The sequence below is a fragment of the Neodiprion fabricii genome, chromosome 5 (assembly GCF_021155785.1).
Source record: "Neodiprion fabricii isolate iyNeoFabr1 chromosome 5, iyNeoFabr1.1, whole genome shotgun sequence".
NCBI lineage: Eukaryota > Metazoa > Arthropoda > Insecta > Hymenoptera > Diprionidae > Neodiprion > Neodiprion fabricii.
The window spans coordinates 20,682,628-20,708,384 of NC_060243.1; the positions used below are offsets into that span (position 1 = coordinate 20,682,628).

The 25,757-nt window shown below is 38.5% G+C and overlaps 2 protein-coding genes across 12 annotated transcripts in view; both read right to left on the bottom strand.

The window, feature by feature from the left end:
* Positions 1-207: 207 nt before the first annotated feature.
* On the bottom strand, positions 208-16,407 carry LOC124183106. Its single transcript, XM_046571149.1, has 8 exons — positions 15,308-16,407; positions 13,643-13,746; positions 10,685-10,861; positions 10,393-10,575; positions 8,843-9,031; positions 2,389-2,595; positions 1,964-2,048; positions 208-1,846 (listed from the first exon to the last, which is right to left on the bottom strand). Exons 1-8 carry the CDS (start codon positions 15,679-15,681, stop codon positions 1,777-1,779), a joined length of 1,389 nt encoding a protein of 462 aa, XP_046427105.1. The 5' UTR covers positions 15,682-16,407; the 3' UTR covers positions 208-1,776.
* A 1,498-nt stretch (positions 16,408-17,905) lies between these two features.
* The window catches only part of LOC124183104 (whirlin), a 46,374-nt gene continuing 38,522 nt past the window's right edge, over positions 17,906-25,757 (bottom strand). For 8 of the 11 annotated variants that reach the window (XM_046571135.1, XM_046571134.1, XM_046571137.1 and 5 more), the window contains 3 exons: positions 24,241-24,561; positions 23,604-23,682; positions 17,906-23,510 (listed from right to left, as the gene is read on the bottom strand). In XM_046571135.1, the coding sequence (XP_046427091.1) occupies positions 23,368-23,510; positions 23,604-23,682; positions 24,241-24,561 (543 nt within the window). In that variant the 3' untranslated portion in view covers positions 17,906-23,367. The remainder of the gene's footprint in view (positions 23,511-23,603; positions 23,683-24,240; positions 24,562-25,757) is intronic. The other 3 variants (XM_046571140.1, XM_046571138.1, XM_046571143.1) reach the window with 1 other exon arrangement.

The following is a 25,757-nucleotide window of genomic DNA, read 5'->3' on the forward strand; positions in this document are numbered from 1 at the left end:
TACAATAATAACAATAAATTGACAAAATATCGATGAATTTTCCGTACGTCAATCATCAATGTCATCGTCACAATCGAATTACGTAAGTAAAATACATGTACGAATACATTATGCTCTTACGTCTGTATAATTATATTCAGGCCCAGGGGTGAATCACTGCTGTAATCTGGTGTACATAGGTTACTGTAATCTCATGCACTCTTTGTATTCTATTGTATTCATTGTAATTTTGAGTATTTTTTGTTATTTTTTGCAATCTCTATGTAAACTCTGTAATCGACCCGTAATCCCTGTAATCTTTTGCAACCCTTGCAAATTTTTTAATGCTTAGTCATCTTGCTGAAATCTTTGCAATCATTCGGTAATCTCTGTAATAATTAAAATCAATTTGTGATATTTGCAATCTTAATCAGTGTACGCCATTTTTGCATCGGGATTATCTCCTTGATTCAGGCTACACGAATACAATATACGTACATTCAAGCTTACATACAATATAAGGGTTTGTTTCGATAATAATTATGATTTTACGTAAGAATATTCCAGAAGAGATATTTTTCGTTGAAATTTAATCGCACAATTTTGGGTAAAGTTCTCATTTTTATTACAGAGTCGTTATATACCTACAAAAGCGGGAAAAATATAGAATTATCGTATTCTGCTTTCAATCACAAAACTCAATCGAAAACCTAGAATTTCGAACTTACTCTTGAATTTTCCTCGAGTAGTATTTCAACTGAAATAGCTAACGAGAGTTTCCCGAGAACTGTTTTGGGCTATTATAAATGAAATCTGTGTCACGATTTTCCGAGAATTTCCGATTTCTCTACGATGATGATCGAAAACTTTGGAATATCCACGAGTTTTAGTTCAGTCAATATTTTTTGTCACATCGAATAGACTTTGGTATCAACGCTTCTAGAATCGTATGGGAAAAGTTAGAAACTTGCAAACATGAAAGTTTGTGACATGATCAATCGTTTGGGACCATACTTTTATTTTACTGGAGATAACTTGGTCAAGTTTTTTCTTTATTTCCTGCTTTTATTTCATTCTTATTTTCATTCTTATTATTATTACTTTAGGCGAGAGACAATTTGCTTCGCGAAGTTAATTTTTTCCCTTCATTCTGTGCTTCATTTCGTACTATTTTCATTTTAGGCCTGTGTGTCTTGAGACTGATAATTAAATTATTATTATTATTTATATTCAGTGCAACCTCTTCATAGAGCCGCTCACGGGCTGTGAGGGGAGAATACATTTCTCAGAATCTCGGTTCCCCCACTCTAACTACAAACTCTCGTCCTCCAGAATTATTTCTCGACCCTCTCAATAGTACCGCGCGAAAAAGTGTAATTTCCGTACCTTTGTGTATGTACGTATTTTACCAGTGGCATTGTTGAGAGAGAATGCGGATAATGCCGGAGTGTAGTAGTATGGTAGTGGGGGAAGCGTTCGAGCACGGATTAGGGGAAGTGGCATTATTGAGAGGTTGTACTGTAATATATTATGTATGGTACACGAAGTCGTAAGCCTCAAAAGTATGGATGTGCGAAAACGCGTGTTGATTTTAAATTTAAATAGTTGAAAATATTTTTTTCTTATAGGCGTATTTTCACTTCTCCCTCAGTGTTCTTGTTTTTTCTTTTTTTCACAAATAGATATAAAATATAATTCTTAAACACGTATTCTAAGAGGTGAGTTTACAAAAGAAATAAAGTTAAAAACGGAAAAAATAAAATAAAATAAAAAAAACTGTAGGTAAAAATAAACTTATCACACATGCGGAAGCTCTTCCGACTTTGGCCGCAGTGCCATTTCCTCTCCTTCGATGGCTGGCTGTTTCCTGAAGAAAAAATACCTGTATAAGAATTTCCGAAAGGTGGCTGTATGGAAAACCAAATTTAAAGTCAAATTTAGAACACGGAACGTAACAGTCTTACATTTCCGTCTAACATCTCACCTTTTTCTGTACTGGAATATTACCCAGACGATGATCGCGTTGAAGATGAACAGCAACGCGATTAGGGCGGTCGGTACGATGAAATCTGAAAATAGAATTCACGTGTGTTTGGAAAAATGAGAACAAGAAGAAAAGGATCAATTTAGCGGTGGAAGAAATTCAACGGAGACTTATAGGAGTACATTATAAATGGATAAACAATTTACAAACGAGTCTGAAAAGCATGATAGTATTGTCCGTTTGATTGCGACTGTTATTTTAAATTTTACGATATCATGACTGTAAAGAAACCCCTTCTTCTAAGAGGAAAACGGGATTCGAACAGGCGACAAACGCGCATCGCACAGAAAGTTAGAAAATTATTAATTTTACAAGAGGAGGTAGGTGATTGGGCTTGATTGATTGAGTGATTTGATCAGACTGACCTACGACGTAGTTTCCGTCCTTCATCATGGCCGCGTTTCCTGGATCCGCGGTTGAGCTCATGGAGTGCATTGAGTCATGCGACCTCACCACCACACCATTCACGGGAAAAATACCAGTGTTGCTACCTGTTCCCGGTTCTTCCGCGAGGCTTGATAGCGCCGAAGACCGTCGCGTTCCTGCGTTCCTCTCGATCTCAGACGCTGTGACTGAAAGCCGAAGAAAAATATCCAAAATTTAGCAAATGTACGCACCTCGAAACGTTCGTAAATTGACGAATAATCGAATCGATTCTGCGCATGCACCTGACAAGCCGACGGACACGTGCTTCAATGGATGAGCTTATCGCCCCTCTGGACATGCAACCCGACGGACCATTTCACCAAACGCTGATACGGCGGATTCTCGCTACTGCGCTATCGGCGCGCGACGGTGAAAACCAACGAAGCTTATTCGGTGGCTCCGGAATAGGAAATGTCGGATGGTGGGGGTGTTACGTGACATTGCGCCAATTGTAGGGCTCTGTTGTGCCCGGCCGTTCAACAGCGCAACGCGAGGTGCCGTTGATTTAACCCAATTCAACCCTACTTCAGTGTCGAACACGAATTTCACCGCGCGCGGGAATTTCAAAACGATATGTTTCGAATCGCAGCGTTTAAGGGTTCAAGAATTTGGTTTTTATTAAATCCTCATTATTCGTGACTTGGGGTTGAAACAAAATTTAATAGATTATTCTAGGTCATTTTTTTAATTTCTATCAGATATTACCTGTTCACTAACGTAAACAACGATCACGAAATTTTATCTGAGAATAATATTGCCTGAAGCAAAATTTTACACTTGGGTTTGTTCAAATAACATATACAAGATTGTGCGATTTTTGAATGTGAAATCCATAATTCAATATGACTTTTATTTCCAATTCTGATGTAATAGGAAACCAGATCGACGCATTTTAGATTTATAATTTTTTCCGCATGACGTCTCTTGGCTTCCGGAGGTTATTACGAGAGTACAAAGTTGTGGGAATTTTCATCGACCTTTTTTTATCCGGCTGCAAACGACATCCACTTCGGTGTTGTCAGAAATATTCAATGCAATTTCATGGCGAACACTGTATACGTAAAACGTATTTTTGGCAACGAGAATATAAATTCTCAATGTCGATTACCAGCTGTAAGATGTGCCCGCATACTTATACAAACGCATGTATATTATGTACAGATAACACACGGTTCGCAAAAAAACGCAAAGTATAAAAGAAAAAGAACTTTCAATCAGACGTGCACGCATACCGGTGAATTTTCGGACTACGATATCGTGTCTGTCACGTGAAATACACCCACTGGTTATTTTCGAACTCTCATATTTGGAGCAGAGCTGTATAGATATAACTGACGCTGCTGCACGGAGGAAATATACACGCGTGTAGTAGGTATGGGTATATTAGTTGATCATTAACACTTACGGTAATTGAGTTAATAATTAAACGAAAGAAAATAATACGTGATGTTGTTTCTTGTCAGATGACTAAACATTTTTCCCGGTAATGCAGTGTAATTAGTGGGAAGAAGAACCGTAGTTATAATTTTTCCAATCTAGAATAAGGTTTTCGTTCAGAACGTTCAAAGGTCTTTTTATTTCAAAGACGCCTAGAAATCATGTTTTGGACCTATAAAGACCACAACGTTTTGTTAGGATTTCAGTAAAGATGATGTCGAAAAGTAGTCTATGAATTCCTAGGATGCTATATATCAAGGGGTCTTCTGTGTGTTTTTCGACCAAGTTTGTCCCTGAATTTAATCAAAAACGGTATCTCAAAACGAGAATATTTGAGAGTTGACTCATTAGTCCATTCATTCACTTGTGTAATCAACACAGCCAGTGGGAGTAATTCAAATAAACTCACAAATAGCTATACGTACACGAATTGATAATTCTTTCGTATCATCTACACGTTATACGTAATGTGAAGTTTCGTAACTCCGGCAGTTGCTGCTTCGGGTATTATTAACCGATTAATTGTATTAAGTGGGTATTATTACGATAGACACAAGATCTGATAAATAGATTCCCGTTTTTTTCATCGAGATATCAATTACGGACTATTCCACCGTCCGCGCATATTCTATGTCGATCAAACCCTCCGAACATTTGACATTACCATCAAACAGTTTACCAAATTTAAAAAAAAAGAAGAATAAGGATTTCTCATCGCGTTCTTTGATTCTTTGATTATTAATTGATTCTAAAATTGTGGTATTTTGAACTGTTATAATGTCTGTAAAACGTTTAAGGACTTCTAAGCTTCGATTCTTGTCTTACAATGTCCTCTGATTCCTGATATGCAGTTGTTCGCCAACAAAAGCTGCCAATATTTCATCAATCCACTTCAACTTGACAATAGCGAAAGAAACTCTTCGAAGTCCACTGAATTTTTTATTCCTCTGTTAGCCTGAGTGTATAAAGCCTGCTACTGCTTCGGTTTTAAGGACATTTGGTGCTCGTGTCGTTCTTCACGTAGTCCCTGCACGTCGGTAAACGCTTTATTGGTGAGTGTGATAGGCGATGGCGCCGTTTCTGTTTCTCTTGCGCTAGCGGGCCGATTTATAAGTTCGTCCTTGTTAAAGCACTGCGAGAAGGACTATCGTCGTACAACCCAAACGAGACAAAACGAAACGATGTGTAAAGCGCAATCGAACGACCATGGAATACTAAAGACGCGAACCTTCCGTCGCTAAGCAGTTCATTGCCCATATTATATGTATAATATACATACACATATGTGTGCATACTAAATCTAAACATGTACAAATGAATACCTGTGCCCAGAAAAACGAAAAGCCACCACCTTTATTGCGGGCCGTAATTCGAATTGTTAAATTTTTTAAGGTCTCGTTCGATTCTTGATTGTTTGAACTGCGACTTGAGATTAGGTTGGATTACGGCAGCACGTGTGTCTCCATTTCTCGCATTGAGGCGGTACCATTATAACACGTTACAGTACGCTAATTAAAGAGTCATAGTTTTCGAAATACAGAAGAAATGAAAACACTAATATCGTGACCGCTTTCATCGACAAGAGAAAATATATTTACTTTCACCAATCATATAGTCTTACAACAAAAATTCTCTAAGCTAATACGTTATTTACATATAAGAAACTGTAACAAATCACTTTTTTCCAGCAGTCGAATGACAATTATGATAATACTTTGAATTGAAGTAAAGCTCCATTTGTCCACGTTTTGATAAACTCGGAAGATTTTACGCCAAAAATTCGTAAAATGGTTGTTCTTATAAAAAAAAAAACACAATTGTAATACGCTTCGAGATCGAGTACAAATTGAGTTTTACATTTTACAGATGATACGACCCCATGGTGAAATCGAGGACCGATTAATCCTGTCAGCGTTCTGGTAATTCCAAAAAACTGTAACGAAGGTAATTACGCTCCGTCAGTACAAAGGGGACCATGAGATCGCCTTAAAACGGACGGAAAATGTGTGATGCGAGGGCCCAAGTTATAAAATAAATTAAAGACTCACGAATCAAGTTGGTGATGCTTTCTAAGAAGATTTGCACCATGTTGCCGGCGTTTGGGGACTACGTTGATATCTATTATTCGCTCCTATCTTGCTTCGCTCGACTACCAAATATTGTTTACTCCTTTGTCAGCTGCTCTTGATCACCAACACCATCACGACGACAATGCGACCACGTCTCGTATCCTCACACAGGCTTACTGATCCCTCTTTCTCTCTCACTCTCGCTCTTCGGGTGCGTCTATCTCTCTCTATACGTCGGTAGCAACACGCGCTTGATCGCGGCTCGTCTGCCTCGTTTTCGTACTTTATGGACTTACGTTTTGACGTATGGGCCGACCGTTAGCTTTTCTTTTTCCTTTATCGCCTCTACGCGTTCCTCACATTTTTCTTTTCATCTGCCCTTGGTTCCCCACCTTTTTCTGTCAAATTTTATTTACCGATATTTTGAAGAGAAAATTCTCTTTTTTCGTTTTATCATGAAGTAAACAATTTAAAGGTATTCGAACTTTAACACTTAATACTACGCTTCGATTGTTTCAAAAGTACAAAATAAGCAACACCGCAGTTCTCCGCACAACGCGCACGACGTCTCGGTTATTACTGTGACTGCCAAGAAAGCCAAGAGGCGCCTCTTCCCCCTCTCCTCCTCTCTACACCGCTCCACGACTTAAATCCCAGTCCCAACCGCCGTCAAGGGCTGCAGCCTACGATATTCGATTCGGTTTATAATTGAAAAAATCGAACGCACCTGCCGGCCAGTTCCCGCGCTTATACCGACAAACCGATATTTGTCAAGTTGAACCAAATATTGACTTTAACAATAAGGTTTGTTCGTTCAGATGAAAATTTTGATTCTTATTATTATTTTACTTGTCCTCGAAACAGTGTTATTTATATAATTTTTCTTTTACTGGGTTATTAAGTCATAAAATTTACGGACACGTTACTATCCATTCACTTCTAATACCGAATCGTCTTGTTAGCTGTCAGCGCGACTGAACCTCGAGTCGTTGGCGAAGCTCGCTTTATTCATCGCTATCGTAGCCGTGGGTCAAGGGAGGTTAGGGAGGCGGCGATTGCGGCGCAGCATAGACACGCATTACAACGTACAACGCACAGTATATTTTCAAGGCATGCGCACTAACGATACGCGTTTTGTGTATATACATCGTGTGCTCTTTGACCCCAAGATTACCGCCTTTATCTCGGGCTTATTCGTACATGCGCGTTACTCCCCCTCCTTTTTGATATTTCTTTCATCTTGCATGAAAGTGTAAATGTAACACGTAAGATAGAGGACATCGATAACTTATTAACGAAAAAGTTACTACAAGATTTACATTTCTCGAGGAATTTGGAACAGACTATTTGTTATAGATATGTACTTGATCACACTCTAACTGCGATAAGGAGATCATGCTTTATGTGATATGGAACGTGTTCCAAAAATCGTTTCGTCCCAGAGGTTTCGGAACACGGCCCGTAAGTTCTGAACTAACCCCGAAGTCGGAAAAAACAGATGAATTTTTGGGATGACGATCTGAGAAAATTAATGTCGAGCCGAGTAGAGATTAAAAAGAAGGCCAGATTGGACGTATTACGATGTATTAACGGAATGTCAAAGATGACTGGTTGTCGATTGGGAGTCGAAAGATCAAAAGAAAAAACAAAAGTTGAATAAGAAGAAGATGAATGAATGTATAGTGTATTGAAAGAACACAAACAAATAATAATAAGATTCAACGGATGGCAAGGCGACGCGAGGGGCGGAAGATAAAACACGAAGTGGCGTGGTTGCTCATCGTCGAACGAGAACGTTGGAAAGATTGATAAACCGTGGAAGAGGAGATTTCGTTATCCCCAATAAGATTACTTAAGCTTACAATAAACGCTACAGAACCGCAACCTTTTATGAGAAACGCCGCTGGCGTCACTTCCCGATCATTACTCTGCCTCGTGATTTTCAACGTTATAATAATCAGTTTTTTATCTGATATTTTTTGCTCTTTATTATATAGTTATAATGTACCACCGAGAAAGCTTAAAAATAAGAGAGAATGGGAGAGAAATACGATTTTTTATAAATATAAATTTTTCCGTAATACACCGCTTTTTTCCGTCCTGATTCTTCAACATTTATCACCAGAAATATCGCTGTTAGAATTAATCAGTTGTATGAATTCAACGTTTTCTTATTCTTTTAATCATCCAATTCGTTCTTATAAAAGTTTATCCTTGCGATTGGTGTAGTAAAAAATATTTCTTGGCTGAGAGGATTTTTTGTTATTAATGTTACACGCATAATTATTTCACTAATTGTAAGAAATGTAATAATGTAAACGTTTGCAGCATAATCTCGCAAGAACCTTCATAATGATAACATTACTCTGCTGCCGTGTGTCGTAATGAAAGTTTAGATAAGGTGTTCAATGCTGACATTTATTTACAGCCAGGTTTTAAAAATACTCAAAGAGATACCTTATCTTTCGATCAGAAATCGCTTTACATCGATCTTATTTTGGGGAGCCGTCTTTCTTTCATTGAATCGCTGTTTTTTTTTTTTGTTTTAGGACAAGAATACGACGATTTCAAGCACTTTAGTTTTTTCTTATTACCTAAAGTTTCGCAATTGCGCTGCTAAACGCCAATTCATCAAATAACTTGGAGTTTCCGTATTTCGTACACGGTTTCATATTTTATTCTTACGCAGCATTACAACCATATAAAAGTTGGCGGATTTTTGTGTAATTGCTATTATATTATTATTATAGTAGACGTCAATCAAAGAGCAGATTTTGCTTTATTCGTAGAAATCCGAGCGTTCGCGAATTGTAAAACCGGTATCATGCGCTTATCTAATCCATAATCCAGCTGAACCATCACTTGAAAGAAAGAATTATTTACTCACGAACGCATCTCTGAGAGCTAATCATCTGCCTGTCTTCGCTCCAGATCCCGTTCTTGCATTGAATCAATCTGGTTCTCTTATTGGTGTCAGGGAATACAGTTCCTAGTTTGCATAGAAAGGTTTTAGCATCACCAGTTTCGTTCACTGCGTAGCTTCCGTTTGGAGGTTGAACTTGCGGACATCCAACAGCTGTAACATCGAAAAAGAGACAGTGAAAATTATGTCCGAAAAGAAGTCCTCTATAGTACGTGGAGAATATTGTACGCAGACTATATAATAAAAGTTGAAAATAACCAAAATTTTCGTGAACCCAGTGATTCCCATATTGTTACTGTACAAACAATTGCGCAAGACATACCAAAATGTGACTAATTCTAGCACAGAAGCCTGCAGAGTAAAAAACAAACAATTGTAGACAAAAGACCGCCAATTAACTGTGCAAATTTATTCGAATATTCAATATTCATTCTTTCATGTAACAGAATGTGCATCGCTTGGATTTGAAACTGCGGTTCTTGGTGAATATGTATGATGAAACGGAAAGAATTTATCGGTTCAACTGTCAGCTCCAGATTCAGTCGATTAAAATTAATCTTCTGAACTACCAGACATTTATCTGTGGGCATGTATTTTCGAATAAAACGCTTTTCTCAATATCGCACGCTTGAAAAATCACACGTTTCAACGAACATCTGGTCCAACAAGGAAAGTACCTGTAATGTCCCGCAACGATTTTCGTTATTCTGTAATATGTTTTGTATCGCACTAGTATGGCTTACGCCACTTTTTTTTACCTGCATTCCGTATGTAAAGTACAAGTTTTGGAACAGTACAAAAAAAGAGCATCGGAGTATGTAAACGTGCACTTTTATGTCCTAGCACTTAAAATGCAGTTTCTTGTATTCCACGATCAAAAAGACGTTGTAAATCACAATTTGTTACATAAAGTGTCATTTGCACGATGGAGGCACAAAGACTTTGTCGCTTCGCGTATTTGCAATATTCGTCTTCGGCTCGCGCACGTACTCTCCTACGATTCGTATTGCAAACTTATGCTCGATGTTAAAAGACTTACTCCGCGTCCTTGGTGCACGATCTACTATTAGCACTTGAAAAAACATTGGATATATATTCTTTATTACGTGGTAATTCGGCGTTTTAAGAGTTCGAAAAACAACCCGTAAAGTTAACCTCTAAAAATCGATTATTAAGAATTTTTCAATAATGATGCAACATTTTTTGGCAAAACCCATCAGACATTATTCACCCCATAAGGGATGGCATTCCTCATTTTTTGAGGGTGAACTTTAGGGATGGTTTTGGCACCTTAAACGGCCTGATTAGCACGTGCAGAAAATTTGCGTTTCATATTTTTTGATGTACTGCAACCTGAGCGTACTTTCTTAAAAAAACTCGGACCACCCTCTTCGTAATTCTTGTCAAAGCTATTCGAATTTTTCGAGAACTTCTTCTGATTCAAGTTATCAAACGAATACGAAGGTTAACGGATCCGCATGTGTGAGTTGAGAAACGAGTATTCATAATCTTACCCTTATATTGCAAGAGAAATCCCCTGGAGGGGTAGATTTTGCCTGATGCAATCAGGTCCAAGGTGACGACGTTTGACTCGGAGAGCACCTGGACACCGACCGCAGTTCCACAAGATTCAAAAAGGGTGACCCTGTTCTCCCGTATCCTGATCACGTCGACGCAGCTTCCATCCTGCTCGGGACCTGAATTGGACAAAAACAAGAAGAAGAAAAAAACGGAGAAAAAGAACGATAATGGCGTTGAACTCTAGTCAGATTCGGGGAGAGAGGATGTTGACGACAACGTACGTACTGCGTATGTCCAGGTCATGAAAGGTCAAGGCGATCCTCTGACCTGGCAGCGACTTGAAAGTCCAGCCGCACGTGCTGCCACCCGTATAGAAGAGCGGATATCCCGGGCTCTTCAGGAAGCCTCCTTCCCCTCCAATGACCGGCAGCATCCTGTTGCAGTACTTGATGATCGCCGCTTCTGTGGAAAATCCGTCGTGATCAGTCCTCGTTCTGATCGATTCATTATATGTGAGGTCATTTGTTAGTGTCGAGAATGGTTACGAGCATGTGTTTATACTTATGATGATCTCAAGTGTATCTGAGTAGTGAATCCATTTCGAGCATTGTCGAGTTATGGCAACACTGTCGATTATTTTTCGAACTGTACTAGAATCGAGATCAAAGCTTACAGATCTGTTTGACGGAAGCTGCTCGCTTTATGAATGCTACTGTCCATGGGAACCAGCTTCCTATCTGTGAACTGTTTCTCGGCCCCTAACTCACAACCGGGGCTTCAGTTTATGCCCGCTTCACAATTCAGAAATAGGGCAAGGGCGCAAGGCTGTCCCATTCGATTTGATTAATGATAATGGCGGCACTACAACGCTCTAGAGACCGACTGCTTGAAGAGTAGAGGCATATGTGGCCTACGGTATCACGTTGTTGTTACATCAAAATCCGGGGTAAATTATTCCCAGATTTTTATTGGAAATACTACTCTTCAAGTTCTACAAGACTTATTAATAGTTTAATATTGTGTTCCTGAATATTGAACTTGGATTGTATCTTATCAAACGGTATAGTACTCAACCGGCAAAACCAAATATTGAAAAGATCACTATCATGTTTACCAACTTCTATTTTATATTCCTAGTTCTAAACAAATAAAAAAACAGGCGTGGGGAACAATCATTGAAATCAATGAAGGCTTTGGATAGATTTAGATCCAAAATTAGTCATTCGCCTCTAATTGGCAAAAGGTATTCTGTTTCTGCATAGAATAAGCTATATAAAAAACGAGATTGAGATTCCCTATCGGAAACTCTACTCAGTGCTTTCGTCGTTGATACTAATCATATTTCATCGGTTTCTCAGAGATTTCATCGGGTTTTCAAGTCACAGAACAATATCGCCGACAAAACAAGATTGATTTATTTAAGCCAAACGCAAATATATACATACAATGTAAAATTACAGCGTGCCCTTCTGATAACTTCTGAGGTTGCGGGCCGTCGATTTATTACGTAAGACATTTTGGAGGCGGGGGAGGGGATCAGAATTTCTTACTTAGTCTTACTTGGTGGAGAGGGGGACTCTGAAGATACCTTAAGTAAGATGTTTATTTTATGTTTAATCGGAAATCAGTTCCACATGCGACAATTACTATTAACGTATTACCCTCTGTGATTCTTACAAGTTTTCTCGATAACATTATGGAATTACGAATTACCATTTACTTTAAATATTTCAACTATTTAATACTCAATCTTCCATAAGATTTACGGGGCTGGACGGGGGGGGGGGGGGGGGGGGGCTTCCTAAGTCCGACATTTTCTTATTGGGGGGAGACAAAATGGGCACAAATCGTCTTACGCAATAAATGGACGGCTCCTTGGCTAAGCGTGGGGTATGAAGAAATTGGCGGGAAATCGTGTGACGCTAGTAAAGCGCGCTCAACGAAATAGAGCGCGGGAGAGTAGTATAATTTCCAAACAAAGCACATTCCTCATATTGTTATAAATTCCGCTTTCCAGGCTTCAGCCTCCGCGGCGTTACGGTGCCTACAATAAGCTTGAGTCGGGGGGATTTCGGGGCCTCGTGTAGTCTATCCCTGATCCCTCGGCTCTTTATCCCCGGCTGGTTCGTGCATTTAAACTATACTCGTAATCGCGCAGGTTTTCTGTAAGCATTGTACAAACGTGCAGAGGCCGAAATTTTCACGATCGTCCCCTGCGATTTTCAGGCTGTGGCCCAGCCCAGGCTTTCAGAGCCAAGGGTGCATCGAATGCTTAGAGCAAGACGAGTGATTCCTGCGGCTGTTGGGAGCCAGTGGAAAATGGGGCCCCATTCCGCACCCTGAATTTTAGGTTTCAAGGACGACGATGCTGCAGCTGTTCGCGTTCTGCCCATATACGCAGTCCCGATGCCTATCGCAAACACGCCATTGCGTCAATCGCATGTTTGCCACGGGAACACGTGTCACACGTCGAAAATCACCCGTCAGTTCCCCCACCCCTACCCTTTCAAAGATTTTTTTTTCGTTTCTCACAAATGTTTCCATGGGTTTTATCATTTCCACGAGATAAGCGCAATTTGAGAAAAGAATTCGCGAACGATTTTCATTGCGTAATTTTCATGCACAAGTCTTTGTTCAGCAATATCAATTGAATTATATGACATATTTATGCAAGTATGTTTTATTAGTGTTTTGTCCCATTTCATATTTTGTCAGAAACAGATGATTCAATCACTTAAGAGGACACTCTTGGTGATTGAAAGTATGGTAAAGTGGTAAAGAATCTTTGCGTTTGTAAGCACTAAAAAAGTAAAAGATCCCTCTGTCCCCACTGTTATTTTCTGATACACGGTTCCAGCTGTCAAAAAATGTCAAAAACATTCTTTAATACAGAAATATATATGTATTTCATACTCCAATAGGTTCTTTCGCGAATTCGTTGAAAAAATTCTTAAAGTCAGCCACAATGAGAGCTTTGCAATATCCGCTTAAACTAAGGTGTAGACAGTGGGGACGGAGGGTTAAGATCATAAATGAGATTAACTAAGGAGATATCGTAAGTTCAAGTTTTGTAACTGACAAATTCACCAAATTGTAATTTCTCCAATTTGAAGAAATTTTCTCATGGATCCGGAATCGAAGGAAATACGATTTGCGGAATTCGTCAGTGAAGCAGGAAAATGGTGGACAATGATGAATTACAGAGAAAACTTGAAAATGATGTACAAAAATTGCGATGATTACCTGGGGTGCAGGCATATTTCAACCGCAGGTTCGCCGGGCTCCAGAATAAGGCTTCAGAGTGGTCCGAATATACGTTGAAACGACAGTGCTGCAGTCCCGAGCATCTGTTCGAAAGTGGTGAAAAAGAACAGGCGTAATAGGTACAACTATTGTACAAGGTGATGGTGCAGTTTAAATTTGAGTCTCTCAAGAATCTGGTGTTAAATTACAATAAACACATTTCACATTATACTGGGTTCGAATGTACCAACAGAATTCAGGGGATACCTTTTGAGATTTTTTTCAAATTGAAAACACAACAATATTATTACCGATACTCATTCCAAGGTTGCTGATCCAAAAACGTAGCGTAGTTCCGAAAGCTTATCGGTCCATCGTGCAAAGCGGCTCGAGAAAACGAAAACTGAGCTAGGTCATTTCATATAGACAGTGAATGCGAGGTCTCAAAGGTCAGTAACGATACTTCGGTGATTCGTTATCGTTCGAGTGAGAAATCCGATTACCGAATGACGGGCAATTCTTCCGGAGAACAGCAGCTCGCGCTGTAAGGGTGGATTGTAATTGGCATAAGGGTTGATTCAGCCCTTCCCTTCCGCGTAACACGGGGGCGTCTAAAGCTCACTGCCAGGCCAGTTTTATTGTGTGACTAACTGTATCTGTGCACCTTGTACAAAATATAGCACGTCAATAATGGCCTCTGAATCCTCGAAGCAAATGGAAATACTGTCAATGACGTAGTTGAAACTCAAATATACACAGCGATTTGATTATATTATCGAGACGGGCGGGAATTCGTGGGAGTGCCAGACCGAAAGCAACATTAGATCAAACTGTAATTCACTGCTATTAGATTATTTCGATCACTTCCTGGCATTGACACATCAAAGTAGTCGATAGTAATAGACTTTGCCCGGCACGTCAGTAAATTTTATCGCTATAACAATCGTAGATCTGAAACGAGCTTCGCTGTTTCTGTGAAGCGAGAAGTATGGTCGTTAAGGTAGCTAATGTAATATCTTTCGAACGTCCATTCCACCGATTCTTTCAAAGCTGGTTATACAACATTGATGCTATCTTTCGTATTTCTTTTCTGCATCTTCAATAGAAAAATACTTGGATCGTACAATCGCGAAGCAAATTAAAACTGCTACTCGACTCGTGTCCCGAATATCGCAAGAGTACTTATCGCTGCGGTCAGGTCAAACTGATCAGAGTCAGTCGCGAAGGCAGTCTCCTCTGGTCTCTATGACCACGTAGAAACCCAAGACGGTTAATAACTCTCTCTCTCCATGGTCTCCTGCTGTCGTTGCAGCTGGATTCTTACCGGCCAAGCTGCAGGTGCTACGATGTATCGGGTTACCGCTACACGTAGTACGCTTCCATCCTCAAGACTGTGGAAACGGAACTGCGGAAGACGCTAATCGTAAGTACACTCTTCCACGCACTTTTACCCTCTCAAAGATCCATTCTTCCCCACGCGAAGAGGCCGAAGACCAGCCCACTCTGTTTCAGCCGGTAACCCAAAACCCCGGAACTGAACTACTCACTCCGTATTTTTTTATTTCCAAGAGGCGCGATGATGAGGGTTTCAAGATCAATGGTACAATAATTATCCACGTGGACAAGTTTAAGCACGTGGACAAGTTTAAGGAATTTTGAACTCACCTTCTGTTTATGGATAATTTCAAGTCCACTCTGTCAGGTCTTGAATCGTAATCACCATAAAGATTTCTGATCATCTGGAAGCGGCGTATGGTCGCGATATCTTCAGATCCTCTGGCTTCGACTTCGCACAAATTTGAGTCATTCGGTTTGTACTCAGCTTCAAGAACGATCAAGATGGCCTTGAGGGACCTGCAGGTCATCCTGAGGGTTTGATTGGAGCAAGTTTCCTCTTCCACGAGTTCCATGTGATCATGATTGAGTTTCACGGCCGAAACCCTCCGGCGTAGGATCGATGAAACGGGCGTCGTTTCGGTGAATAGGAGGACCGCGATCGTCACAATGATCGGAACGAGGATCGGGGTTCCTGCTGCCATCACCGATCATCACAGGTACTGTTCAAATTTAGTCCTTCAAGTGCTGCAGACGCTGATGCTCGACAGGCCGAACCGCACTTGTGAAGTTGAGCCGCACTTAAGAAGCATAGCAGTTCGGTTTACGGCTGCGTATTATATGCCGATGCAGTACGTTGTGTTATAAATACACCGAGTCCGTCGTTGAAGTGATTTCGAAAAGCTCTTCATCATTGGGGCATATCGTTATTCTTTTTTTCCTTCTCCTGCTTCCTCTCGTGGTGGGAGTTGACGTTCTCCAGATGACGGTGCCCGTTTCTGCGACTTCAGCAAGCCCGCGCCACGTGTATTCGACTCTTTAGCAGAATATACAACGATGTTTGATGATTCTTTGGCAGCCTGTTCCTCGAGATTCCGCTGTCGCTGTTGATGGACGACGCGTGGGCGGTGTAAGCTTGTTGTTCCAATCGTGTCTGGACTGTTTATATCCCATTCAGGTTGATCAATTAGGGTTTTTCTTCCAGCGAATGAATAAACACACGTGTAAGATACGCGGAAAAAATTATTCTAAAAACTTTACACCCACTCACAATGCTGCGATGATCTTGGAGACGTACTACGCGGAATAAAGAAAAAAACACGTGGAGAACCTCTTTCTCGTCAAGGTGATTCACTAGTCGTTAGGATACCTCGATGATGAAACGAAAACAACGTCGGACGTCGACGTCGAAGCGGTTTGGTGGTTTGCCGGACACTGAGAGAAGCCGAACGTAACCCACGGGCTCGGAAGACTTAACTAGGGAACAAGAGAGCGGGGAGGTTCGCACCAGAACCTACCTACCCACCTTTGACTCAACACAAAACTGTAATACGGTCTACATCCAGAGGTGCAGAGAGAGGGGGAAGACTGCTAAACTACGAAATCTATGCACCCTCGGACCACCGATTGCTCGCAATCAATTCGTCAAACTCGCACTATACCCACTCGGCGCCCCTCCCCTAGGAAACCCCTCGGGCCGCCTATCCGCAGAACGCGGCACGTGTGCGATCATGCTACCACCGATGAGGGGGACTGGGGTTACAGGGGTTGGGGTCCGGGTCACCACGGCTTCGAGGGGCTCGACGACCTTCATTGAGCAATTTTGCCATTGCAGATGCTGCGCAGCGATTCGCAGTTAAGAAACCAAAATCAGAAAAAATGTACATATTTTATTTGATCCTTTCAGAAGTCCTCGGTAAAAAACATCGAACACAGAATTTTCCTCAGTAATTTTCACCCTATTAATACTTCAAATCACGTGCGCCAGCATAACAACAACATGGCCGCCGTTACTCTCCCACCTTGAATTTTATTTCGACTGTATGATAGTTACCAAGACTCAATTTGAACCGAAAACTCTTCCACGCTACACAAAATGATTGCAAGAACAGTTTAGTTACGATTTTAACGGTAAATTATACTCGCCAAAATTCGAAATCCAACTTTTAGAATTCACCAATACGTATCACAGTGATAGAGAAAGGAGTATGTAGGTATAAAAAACCAAGTAGAAAATTATTACGCATGCTTTTTTCCAGAGAATAGTGTACAGGCACTAACTTTTTTCGTTTGCGAGGAAACGCCACGTCTCAGCTCTGCTTTACACTGTTTCTAGTGGAAGCGGCAGACACTGAGACCACTTCGCCGCTGTGCCTCTCACCATCGGTTCTTTTGATCGTTCGTTGTGCATTGTCGCATCACGCGCAGATTGCACCCTGCATCTGCCCTTCAACAGGAAGTTTCTTAGATGTAGACAAGTATCGGTTCTCGGAATCCGGTGGCGTGAATTTTACTCGTTGAATTTTGAGTAATTCTGCCTCGTCATTCTCGATTCTATTAGGGGCTGATTCCGTCGTAATTTTCATCATTTCATACAACTTGAAATTCTCACAAGTTCTGCACCAGTCAATTTGGTAGCAAACAGTTTTTGGACAGAAATTTGTCTGTCAGGTGTGTTCTACTGAATTTGAAGACTGAGATATTTGTTTTATTCATTCTATCGTAACGACCATTTCCCATTTCAATTCCAATTTAAAATTCACCCTCTTTGTATTAACGAGCCTAACCCAACCTAGTCAACTGCATCTACTTATGACTAGTTAAATTTCTGATGGCAGATGTGGAGGCGTTCGTGCATTCATCGCTACGTCCACAGTTCGTTGGTTACCTGAAGAACAAAGAACGGTGATTATAAACAATGACATTTGATCAATGTTATAATAGCCTGAGTGCATTTGGTATTTATTTGAATATAATGTAACAAATATTTGTGCAAGAAATCTTTTCAAGTCAACCAAAAATCGAAAAAATCGCAGATAACTTTTCTGGTTCTTAATGATCTCAGGAATGAGCGACGGTTTTTTCACTGACGGAATATAAGTGTCACGACGACGCTTGCGTAATTCTTACTCTAGGCTTCCGTCTATCAATATACTAATTATATACTTAAGCTCAGAGTTCTTCGGCGTAGTTCAACAGGAGAAAATTTCTCGCGCTGACGAGTGAGAACGAAATAGATTATCTTTCAGCCTTCCCTTTGAGTTCTTATGAATATAATTTTCAAGACTTATTGTTTACAATATTTTGGTGCTTTACCAAAAAACGTGTTTACTTCATAATTTAGATAGATATAACGCCGAGTTTAAAATGTTGTTAATGTTATCGCATGTTCTGTTTTCCGATTCTTCGAATTTTACACAACTTATTTCGTTCTCAAGCCAGTTTCAAGTTCTCCAGAAGTTGTGCGAAAACTTGATTTTTCTTTTACTGTTTGTCTAAAAGGAAAAACAATCAAATCAGATGCGAATAAATAAATTTCATTTTCACGCGTAAATTTAAATTACAAGTACATTTAGTGTCAGAACGCACCTCTGCAGAATGCGTCATTCGATATTTTTCTTCCGTACATGTTATATGCGTCTAAAGTTCAGCTTCTAATACGTGGTATACGATACGATGCGCTAGTTGTACGCAACGAAAAAAACGAGGTAGTAATCAATGTGAGTTGGTATTGAGCATCCACTTTACTTCACTTCATTTATTTGCCAGAAAATCCGTCCAAAAAAAAAAAAATCAAAACAAAAACGAATCTCCTGGAGCCGCCGGGTGTTTCTTAGATTTTGCAAAATCGCTGAATTTTGCAGAAATTCGTGTACCAAACAATTGCTCTATAACTTGTGCTAATGGCTACCGCACGGTTTTCAAGAAAGTCCAAAAAAACGTGTCAGACACTTGATCCCGAATAAAATGGCGCCATATTTAAACAATTGCTCTCTATTATTTTTTCGTTTTTTATAATTGCTTCGGCACGGTTTTCGACAAGGTCAAGAAAAACTGCTAAGGAGTTTTTCGATAGGTGAAGTGTGGTCAAATTCTATTTGATATTTCGTTTGAACGTATGGAGATGTGTAAAATCTGATAATTGCTTCTAATTACTCTTGGACCGTTGGTAATTGCTTTGCAAGTCTTGTCATTTATTCCCTCACACTTGTTGCAAAAACTGAGACAAACCAAAATAACTAGTTTGCAGGTTATGTCGACGAGAAATGGATTCGAACTGGTGTAACGAAAAAATATCGATTCGGATCAAGTGATAATTGCTTCTATTTCTCCTCGATTCCTCTTTACGTATCTACCGATTTCGGGATTTGGTTTCTTACAGTTTTCAAGATATCTGAAGATAAACCAGAGTAACTTATTTGTAGACTACGTCAACGAGCGGTAGATTTAAACCGAAATCTCCAATAAAAAGTATGTTGATACGGACCAAATGAAAATTTTTTTCAGTTGCTACTCAATTGTTCTTTACTTATTTACCAATACCAATTTTTTCGTTTACTCCAGTATAGTATTCGAAAAATCTCCGAAAACAGAAAGGAAGTTATTTGAGAGGTTAGGTCCAGTGGCGCCAGATTTGAACTCGCGTCCCGATCGAAAGAATGAGAGGTCGAACGGAAGAATAAATGCTACCACTTCCTCTTCGATCGCTTCTAGTTTCTTTGCAATTGTCATTCATTAATCTCTTGCACTGCAAAACTTTGCAAAATCTACGAAACACCCAGCGGCTGTAGGAAATGCATTTTTTTTCAAGTTCTCGAAAACCATGTGGGAGTAAATAAAAGGAATTAGGGAGCAATTTTTTGGCGTCAAAATTTTCAAGACATTTGAAGTCCGCATGCGATCTTCACATAGGTCAAAAGTTACGTTGATCGTAATTCCTGGTCGATCGTTACCGATAATATCGGTGATCGGCATAGTGGGCATGCGAATTTTCACACAATTCATAGTCAAGTTATCATGAGAGCGTGCGGTATAATCATGGGGGTATAATATTTCTGTTTTACCAATTAATGATGATACCAATTTAAATCTTTAAGATAAATTCAAATCACAGAATGGACGCGAGTTATCATGAAATTTATGATGAACACTTTTAATGTATCATACATCATTATTATTGCTATTATTATTGTTATCATCATATTGTTATACCTGTCATTGTTATTATTAAACAAGTCATACGTAAAATAGTGATAATCGAAGATCAGCCTAATAATGATAATAACAATTTTATATTAATTTCATATCTATTATAGAGTGTATCATTTTACACATTTTTGTTTTTATATTTATTCACTCATTTCTTGACAATCCGGAACTCCAATATACTATCATTTATCATATTATCATCGATGTATGTTGTTGTAATTGTTGTTATAACCATTAGTGAAAATAATAATAAATATCATTGATTCGAAAATTGAATTACAATGAAGTTCATGCTGGTAAAGTGTTTTGTGAATAACTGATTTCCTCTTTTTACAATTACCTCTATTAATAGAACATGAAAAATGATAATTGAAAGTATATTTCAATTTATTGCTAATTGTTTCTATGTGTTTATGAGGTATTGTTTCTCGCGTTTGGCACGTACCTACCGCTATTACTTGTCGTAGATTTGATATTACCGGATAAATAAATAAGTAAATAAACAATAAAATGAATAAACGTACAACAATATTTTATGTACAATTAATATATGAAGTAGATAATAATCAAGCGATGCGCATAAAAATTAGTATCATATATGAAATATTTAAGCTTTGGTTTATTACAAATTATTATTATTATTATTATTATTATTATTATTATTATTATTATTATACACACGCATTTTGTGCCTATCTACCTATGTACTCAAGTTCTGCGAGTGCAACAATCACTGATTGATACAGACGTTACGATTGTAATGATAATAATCACAAACAACAATATTAATAATGGTAACGGACTCATATTCATCAATATCATCAGGCAAAGAAATGATTGAACGATATAGTTATATACAATATAGACACGTGTCTATGGAAATTACGCTGTTTAGTCAATGGCGCAAAATATAAGCCAGCTGGAGGCTCGGCTGCCGGCTATCATCTTCTCATTAATTTTATAATATTTGTTTTTAATGTTATTATTATTCTTATTGTTAATGTCATTATTATCATTTATTGCTTGCGACAGCAACAATACAGAGGATGTTCATTATAATAATATATAATGTGTCACTGATTTTTATATATATATTCAATACTATATTTATACCTTTAAGCATTAACAATTCCCGTTAAAGTCTCTATCGTTATATTATCATCGTTATTATAAATATAATATATTATACAGTTTGCGAGCGTCTATATGAATTTACATATTATAACAGTATATAGTATCGTAATCCTTATGTAGCCTAAAGTTTACTTACGGTTATACGCGTACACATCTATTTGGTAAAGCATGTAAGACAGTTAAATTCATCGCATCGATTATATTATAAATATAATTGATTGTTCAAATATTTGAAGTGTATTATTATGAGTAATATCAGTTTAACAACGCGCTTTTCAAGTCAACTTCCACTAGCTTTTTTCTTTTCAGTTCAACCATATTGTATGTCATTATTATTATCAATACATTTTTTCAACTTTTTTTTCTCAACATTTTCTGTAACACGTTTGTCAACAGTAATAATATTACCTATTATATTGTTTATATCAGTTTTAGGTATGTGTGTACAGTTATAATATACTGTTTCACTCGGTATGTAATTATTAAATATTTTATTAATTTAACTATATATTTACTTTTATTAATATTAAATCACGGTTGGTTTTCTCTGCTGCATGATTACTTCATCGTACACTTGTATTTTTCCGGTGACTCTATGGCTAATTGAACGCCTGATAGGTACATACGATGTATAATTTGTTTGTGTCCAAATATATAATATTATATTATAAATCTATATGTATATATTTCACAGTTTACGTATTACGTTGTATGTTATCGTTATTATTTATATTATTCTTATTCGTACAAGTATAATATTATTCATCATTTTATATCAATTGTGTAATAATAGTATTAATAATAAACAGGTTTATCCCACGTTTACAGAAAACATCGCGATTGTTTGGCACACTATCTGAATAAATATGAATAACTAGACCTATTCTCAGCGCAACTTCTGGATGACAGGAAATGAGCTTCACTATCATTTGAAATTTGCAGACTGTTGAAGTTAATTTTTTGATATTCAGAAGTTGCGTTGATAATTGGTAAAACGTATCATATATATTTATCATGCAACAACAATTGTACCTCGCTTAAATTTTATCTCTTATACTATACATAGGTATATTATATTAAACCTTTGTTAATACTGATAATAATCCGGGGCGATCAACTATAATATGTTGGATGTTTTCTCAGTTTTTTCGCTACCTTGTTTTTTGCACATTCAACGGTGTTTGCGATAATTTGGTTCGATCGATAAACGGTTATATTTTTGGTAGCATGTCGGGAAATTGGTATTTCGGATTACGAACCTAAGCGAGAAGCGTTATGTTTTAATCCAAGATTGAGAAATCGATGCTCCGAAATCCGAAAGACAAACTTTTTTTTCAATAATTTCAGAAACAGAGAAGCTACTGGAACTAAGATCGCTACAAATTATTGGTGTAATTGAAAAAACGCGTGAGGTAAAATCGCAAGGCGGAGAACGTGGCTGTTCTGTTGCGACGCTATTGCTAATTTCTTCTCTGCCATTTTTCTTTTCTTTTTTCTAGGCTGCCACACTATGAAGATTCACGTTTCCGTTTATTTTTCCAGTCCATAGACCCAGGGTGGAATTTCAAAATCGTCCGTAAATAAGATTCTTGATTTTCCGTAGTTCGATTCTAACCTCACAGTGCACTACTTCGAACATGTTCTTTCAGGTTTCCTTTGACCTCTTCGTAATCACATAAACATAACAGATAACATATTCAGTGCAGATTTTAGAATATATTAATAATGCATATATTAATTTCCGTGTAATATTAAATTCACCTAATGATTACATAGTTACACCATTATTATTCATGCAGTCCCACCACCTGGGCCAGCTCTGATGATGTTATTCTCTGAACGAGTGAACGTTTTCAACGAATTTTATTCTGAATTTCTCCCCGGTGTGATTCCATTTTCGATTAATTTTTTTTTTTTTATATTGTTTCTTTAACTCCTCTTTCTTCTTTCGAAATTTCATCACCCAGGAGATTTTCGTACGCGTTATAGCACTCGTCGTTCGATATTTAGAGCTAGGGAGGTTCTGGCTCAGAGGTGGGGGACTCTTGCTACGCTTCCAGGAATATCAACGCTGTTGGTTTTGGCTCGAGATTGCTCTTCTTCGCCTCGACGACTAGGAACTCGATCTCGTTGCGGTCTCTCCGTGCAAACGAATCTGCTATCAGTCGTGCCACTTCTTGATGATGAAGCCCTGTCATAAAAGTGAATGAAATTATTCCGAGTTTCTGCTTCTTCAAAATTTTAAAAATTCCGTCGAAAAATGATTACCTCTATTTTAACGTACCTTGTACTTTGTGTCCGTCCACTTCAAGGATCAATTGGCCAACTTCAAGTCCTCCAGCTTCAAAAGCCGCCCCGTTATCCTGCGTAAGTGTCGCAAAAAAAGAAAATGACATAGGTTCGTTGAATTTTTTGTCCAAACACGAGACGAATCCAAAAATCGACCCATTTGACTAATCAAGACAAGCAACTGTTATTTTTCTTCACTTTCTCGGTAGAAAACTATTTTTGAAAAAAATTCCGAATCGACTTCAAAAACACTGACACATTTCATTTCCATTAATTGTCATAGTAATTCAAACAATGCCGGTGAGTTTATCAATATTATATAAAAAGTTTTCAGATGTAGGCAAAATTTTGCATTAGAATTACGTAGTTTTTGAATACTTGGAAATTTTTCCAAAATTCTTCGCAAATGTTTTCAAAATTGGCATGGTCAATAATATATTTTCAAGAAATTTTCATTTGAATCAAAACAACTCCACGAAAATTGACCTCGAATGTTGATTCCTAGTTTATAGATCTGAAAACGTTTAAAAACTTGCTACCAAATTTCTGAACACGTTCGAATTGGGTGAAAGATAATCAAACTTGGTACCAAAAGTGACGGAACTGGCTTTACGAAATATTTCGGGAATTACATGAATGTTGATGATCCGGGGTAAGGGATGTTTCGTGTTGGCGCCACCCTCGATAGCGATTCCGAGGATCGATTTTGTCTTCCTGACGGTGATGCGAAGGTTCCCCTGGTGGTCCGGCACGACGAGGGCGCCATCGTCCTCTCTTCCGGTTGCCATGTCACCTCGGGCAAGCCGCTGGGCGCTGTGATGACGTCTCGGAGGACGGCCGGATCCTCCGCTGCCGTTTGTCCCACTTCCGGAGCCGACTTCCTCCAGCAACTGTGCCTCCTGCATATCGAAGCTGCGAGATAGTTTGTGCGCGAGTTCCTGTAAAGGTGTTAACTACACGTTTTTCAACGTCGCAACGTATCTCAGCTCGCGGAAGAACAAAGTATCGGCAGACTCACTCGACGCTCTGGATCTCACAATGACTCTGCATGATTATTTTCAAAACAACGGAGCAACATTTTGAATAAATTCAATAAATCCACACGATTTCAGTATAATCAAATAATTTTTTAACCTTTCACAGCCGTTAGAATACGCTTGATTCGAAATTATTTCAGTGCACTTTGAAGGTTTCAAACAGTGTTCCGAAACACGCCGGAAATCGAAAATGTTCACAAGGTTTCAATAGATTTCAATGGTTCTGACTTAGACAACAGATTTTTTTATAAGAATATAAAAAGATGTAATTATTCTCTATAATTATTCAAGTAGCTTGTTAAAGTAATGTTTCACGCTTTTTGAATTAGGTTAGATAATCTCGAAGGAAAGAGACTGTATAATGTGAAAATTTGTCGTCAGGGTGAAATCTGCCGTATCGTAAAATAAACATTTGTATGTATATTTGAATTCACACAAACGAATATGTATGTATGTATATAATATCACATAACCGATCCACTAGAAGACTGAACTGCACGCATTAAAAATATTCATTAGTATTTTCATTAGTTTAATGTAATATTCAATATTCATGTATCAATATAATATAAAATTATGAAAGTATCATGCTTGCATAGATATGGTATAATAGGCTGTTTATATGGTGGTTGGTGGGTGGGGTGTGGTTGTGCTCGGAGAGTGAAGGTGTCACGTATATATAATAATATACAGGCATTATGTAACAAATATTAATCGAGGTCCATCCCTTCACGCATACGTTTTTAAACATTATTTTTATCACGTTTGGTTTACTCTGTACGCACTTCGATCTCGTCGAGTCCTGCGAAAGAACGTGAATTTTTTTTTTTTTATACACGCTGCACTTTGTCGTATTATAGCATGATATAAGTAACAGGTACAATGTATGTATGCAAATTGTATACTTTCTCGATCAGTCACTATCCGCTAGATCCGCGAACTACTTGAACGAACCGAGTCTCACAATAAGATACACAATAATGAAAATCGAAGAAACGACGTGGTGAAATTCCCGGGAGTTTGTTGCGCCTCTTTTCGATGAGACAGTGGAGGCAGTCCTTTTTCTTTTATTATTTTTTTTTTTTTTCGAGAAAGTTCCAATGCGTGGGAAT

Excerpts from the sequence above, each read along its gene's own strand:
- LOC124183106 (XM_046571149.1), bottom strand. The coding sequence starts at position 15,681 with ATGGCAGCAGGAACCCCGATCCTCGTTCCGATCATTGTGACGATCGCG. Across the intron at positions 10,862-13,642 it reads GAAATATGCCTGCACCCCAG|AAGCGGCGATCATCAAGTAC; the intron begins GTAATCATCGCA and ends GATTTTCCACAG. Across the intron at positions 1,847-1,963 it reads ATATTCCAGTACAGAAAAAG|GAAACAGCCAGCCATCGAAG; the intron begins GTGAGATGTTAG and ends TTTTTTCTTCAG.